This window comes from Montipora foliosa, chromosome 6 (genome assembly GCF_036669935.1).
Source record: "Montipora foliosa isolate CH-2021 chromosome 6, ASM3666993v2, whole genome shotgun sequence".
NCBI classification, from domain to species: domain Eukaryota; kingdom Metazoa; phylum Cnidaria; class Anthozoa; order Scleractinia; family Acroporidae; genus Montipora; species Montipora foliosa.
Window position 1 is genome coordinate 32,437,019 of NC_090874.1, and position 5,000 is coordinate 32,442,018.

Genomic DNA, 5,000 nt, shown 5'->3' on the forward strand with positions numbered 1-5,000 from the left:
GAAGATCACTGAACGTCATTGCTGACATTTTCATGGAAGCTGTAGCGTCAAATTTTCCACCCCAGGGCACCTACAGACTGTCAAATTTCCCCACCTCCGGGAACCTTCGGAACATCACATTCCTGCCCCGGAGTAACTTTTTTCATTAGATTCTCATTCTTCGATCACCAATGTTCTTCACTGTCGATTTCAAATTCCCTTTTAACAGCTGATGGAAATTTGTCGTGTAACCCGAAACCTTTCCGCTGCTCACGGTACTGAACAATTGCAAGAACCTAAAATTTAGCAAAACAACATGAACAATATTAACCAGCTTTCGAATCAATCAAGCATGCACAATGATAGAGTGGAAAATTCATGAATATGTAGAAATATACAAAAAGCGATCACGAAAAAAAGTAGAAAGAAACAGTCCCGTGCTTGAAAACACTCCAGCAAGGACTCATAGGAGTGATGGTCCTTAGTTACAAAAAGACAAGACTAGGGGCTGATCTACGATAAAATAATGACCGGTTTCAAAAACAATGAAATAGTTTCTAGGGGGGTCCGAAGGCATGCTCCCCCGGGAATTTTTTAGATTTTAACTCTCCAAAGTCCCCTTTCCCATGTTTCTGACCGACTTCCGTAAAACGTTGGAAACCAGTATGGATCCACACCTGAAGACGGATTCGCTTACCTTTCTTTCAACCGCGGTGTCCAGAAAAATCAGGAAAACAAGAGAAGTCCCATCAAGGTTGAGGATAACTCATCTCCAGGTTCTCTCGGTGTTCTAAGATGGCGGACATGTCAAATTCCCGACCATGGGGCAATGCATACATGTCAAAATCCCTACCCAGGGGAAGGCTCTCTGAGTCAATTTATTGTAGGTAGCCCCCCTACGCCCCACCCTGGGGCTTAACATTGATAGGTGCATTAATAATCCACGCTCTTCTACTCATTCGTACATCCATCGTTCAGAGTTTGGCCGACACTTGAATTTGAAGGTTCTCTTTTCTTTTAGTTCTTGTACAGCACCATTCACTTTCTTCAAGAAACTTGGAATTCCTGGACCAGAAACTGTCCCTTTTTTCGGAAATACTGCAAGTATGATTTTTAAGGTAAATTTAATTTGTGTCTCAGTGATCGTGCCTTATATGTTGATAACTCCCAATTTTGTGTTGCCTTTTTGAGAGATCAAATAATTGTTTTAATTTCTTTGAACAGCCCAACGAACTTCTAAAACTTCACGTGGAATGGTATAAGAAGTATGGTAAAGTCTTTGGGTAAGTATCAATCATTCATGGTCATCTATCGCGTAATTTACCTACGCTGCTTTGTTGCTACTTAGGTTTCAAGAATAATGAAGTAATGTTTAAAAAACGAGCAGCAGTGTTTTATTTAGCTCTTATTAACCGAGCTTAGTCAGTCGGTATGGGAGAATCTAATGACCTCGGTTAATAAGATGTTTATAATATGGCAAACAAGAACAATTTAATTCCTTTAATGTAACTGGTTTGTACCTGTCCAACTGACATTTTGCTTGCGAACGGCGATGAGTGGCGATGAACTGAACTTAATTCTGCCAAAATTTGCTTGTCCTCTTTACATTTGTTTCTCGTCATGCTTTTGGCCCTTCCATAAATGAATATTGGTAGAAGAAAATACTCAATACTATTGCATTTTAGTTTGCAACTTTTTCATTACCGGTCGAGACGCCGGTTAGGCTCGATTACCAGCCGCTGTTTCGCGCTCACTCCCGAAATCACGGCTGGACACGTGAGGTGAGCCATTGTTAATCTCCACCAATCAGAAACTCGCCTGCACAAATCTGTCTGACAAAAATGATATTTTTTGGCTGCGAAGGTATTCTTTGACCCAGCCTGTTAGAGGGTTACAGTGCTTTTAACGTAGGAAACATCCAAGATTTCGACAACGAAGAGTTTTCGAGAAGCTGGAGAATGGGGATTGCGTCGTTTTCTACCCCCTAAATTCGGAAACTTCACTGATTTTCCAGTTGGCGCCAAGGTAAAAATACGGCTTTCAAATTTCTTTGTTTCTTTATTTAAACTGTATTGGGTTTCAATAAACAAATCCATTGCTATTGCAATTTCTCCTCAGACTTCGCTAAGATAAGAGCAATTAAAATTCCTCAAGATCAATTGAAATTACTGCTGAGTTTATTGGAGGCAAAACGAGGTCGACTGAGAGCTGAAGCATCCCAAGATTTTGTTGATGATTCGCCGGATGAATTCAAACTCACATAATTTGATCACTTAACCACAAACTCAAGTTCGTATCATCTGGAAACTTCGCACAGACGTTTTAAGCATTGTTATGTAATTGCTGTTTTGTTAAAATCTATGTTTTGGGATGTTTAATGCTATTTCCCCGCATTTATTAGCTTTGCATAAATTATATTTGAGTTTACGTCACAGACACAACCTATCGCTCACGCGTCCAGCCGTCTCTTCTCGGGAAGGATACCCGAACTCGAGTGAGTGGCGGATATCGAGCCTGGATGCCAGTCTAAATGGGAAAACATTGACCGCAGTCAATATCGATTTCAGCCAATCAGATTCGTGAATCCGGTTGTTCCCAGTCCTTTTGAGACAGAGCCATATGATAAAATACGTGCAGCGAGTTTTTTGAACGGCTTCACAAAAAGCGTGACCCCCTGGACTCATAAGGTGATCACCTAATTACCTAATTTGAACAATGGTTCAAATTGTGAGAGGAGAATATTAGCATACAAGAGAAACAAGTTATGTCTTATTGGTATTCTTTATTTAAAGAATACTAATAAAGACTGTTTTATCGGGTTTTAGAACACGAGCACGTGACGGATTTAGGTTCTTGAGCTCATAAATTATTAATGAGTTTTTGAATGTAGCTTACAAAGTTACACTTACGATTCAAGGTTGTGCTGCAAACAGAGAATTTATAGGCAGAAGAACAATTTTTGGGAGAGTGCAACAGGTTTTGTGAAAAATGTGGAATATTTGTACTTGCCTCTCCGGCGGCGTCTCCTATTTATTTTAGGGAGGTTTCGAAACGAGGACGACGACGGTTACAAGGACTTCATTGAAAAATACAAGTTCGCGTTATTCGTATCACTACGAAACTATTTCACGTCGTTTCGCGTTAAAAATGTATAGGAATTAAACTGGTATAAGTGGGTTGGAAGCGAAGAGAGAGAACTGAAAATTCATCGTCATGTGCCAACGCCCTCCACAGAACCTTGAATTTGGTCATTTCACGTCGGATGACGGCAAAGAAATGTACACAAATGTAAAACGCACGTGCAGAGCGTGCAGAGCCATTGTTTTTGCACACTGAACCTATTCTTTTGTAGCGTCTTCGTTGCCGTCGGCTTCGTCGTTTTGTAAGCTCTCTTTTAATAACTTGAGCCCCATGTAAACGGACGTATCATTGTAGGATGTTACATGTTTCGCCCCTTTTTCACACCCTGTTTGCATGTTGACTACACGAAGTTTAAAACCGGTCAATTTTTTGGGCCAACAGTTCCAAATATTTCTTTTGTACCGTGATCGCCGAAGCGTAGTGCAGCAGTGTTGGATCCGTCTGATCCTCACTGGCGTCACAAACAGAAGCGTAAGCAACATACGCAAAACTCAGTTACGTTTTGAGTCACCAGCCAGGATCAGATCGCTTGTTTTTTCAGAACATCTTAATAGAACGAAAGACACATCTGCGTATGTAGCCTTCGTAGTTGGCGAGATATTTTATGGCTGGATTATTTAAACACGCGGGAGTAAATCAATGGTTAGTTTGTTGGGATTTCAAAACTACTAGTGCCAAATCCAGCTGCGGCCCACTCGCGAAATCCTGCGATAAAAGATCTGTCCCGAAAGCCACGCGGGCTACTGCGTGGGCTGCTTGGCACATTATTGGGGCCACGCACGAGCATTACATGTGGTCTCCATGGAGATAGCAATGCATTAACATATTCAAAACAAGATGGCAGCCGAATCTTGTAAGTTTACAAAGTGTTATGGGTAGTTTCCTTCCCATAATACACTGCACGTCCTTAGACTGTTGGGAGTTGTTGCGTCCGTTTGCACACAACTGCCAACAGCATCCATCAACTCCCAATAATATTAAACACTTAATGACTGGTCCCGAGGGAAACAGTTAATTTTGTTTCTCGACAATCTCAATGTTTCCCTTAGGCGCAGCCGAACATTGAAATTCGAGGGAAACAAAATTAATTGTTTCCCGAGGGACCAGTCATTAAGTGATTTGTTATATCAGGAGCCCATCAAGGGGAGCCTCTATCTCCCATACTTGGCCTTGGAGTCAACCCTTTCCCGAAAAGATCTATTATTAGAACGCCTCCCAGGGGAATTTTCACACGCCCTCAGTTCGAAGAGCCAATAAAAACAGAGCTATGACAGTCATTGTTTTACCCACACGATCAGGCTGAGAAATCGGTAATGATTTAATGATTTTTAAAATGATTTTTCCGCTTTTCGCGGTTTAGTCGACAGAAATATGATACTTTTCGCGGGAAAAAGCCTTCTTAAATTAAATCTACTCGGGAAAGGGTTGACTCAAGGAATTAGTGGAGATAGAGGCTCCCCTTGATGGGCTCCTGGTTATATAGCACAAAAAAAAACGTGCAACGGCAACAGCAACGGCGGTCGTCGATCAACATTCGCGGGTAAAAGTGCACTGTTACCCTCTGATGTCCGCTCAGAAACTTTTTGCGGGAAACAGTTTTATTTTTAGATGTCATGTGATCTCCAAGTAACCAATGAGAGCGCGCGCTGTTGGGGGAAAAATTCAGCTATATAACAATGAGAGTTGTTGTATCCGTTTACGTGGGACTTAATGATGGCAATAAATCTGGATAATATAGTTAAAAACCAGGCAGTGTATTTTCCTGAAGAGCTATTGGTGATTTAATCTAAGGCAGCGTTTAACTTATTTTTTCCCGAAATGAATAGGAAAAGTAATCAATAATTAAATAAACGATTCTTTTTTTCTAGAATTTACTTTTT

At 41.0% G+C, this 5,000-nt stretch overlaps 1 protein-coding gene across 3 annotated transcripts in view; it reads left to right on the forward strand.

Moving 5' to 3' along the window:
- Positions 1 to 5,000, forward strand: part of LOC138007147 (cytochrome P450 3A41-like) — a 20,306-nt gene that overhangs the window by 3,765 nt on the left and 11,541 nt on the right. For 2 of the 3 annotated variants that reach the window (XM_068853896.1, XM_068853895.1), the window contains exons 3-5: positions 1,001 to 1,097; positions 1,204 to 1,262; positions 4,989 to 5,000. The exon at positions 4,989 to 5,000 is cut by the window's right edge and continues 85 nt beyond it. In XM_068853896.1, coding sequence (XP_068709997.1) covers positions 1,001 to 1,097; positions 1,204 to 1,262; positions 4,989 to 5,000 — 168 coding nt within the window. Of the gene's footprint in view, positions 1 to 1,000; positions 1,098 to 1,203; positions 1,263 to 1,865; positions 2,005 to 4,988 lie in introns of those variants that run through there. The other variant, XM_068853897.1, reaches the window with a different exon arrangement.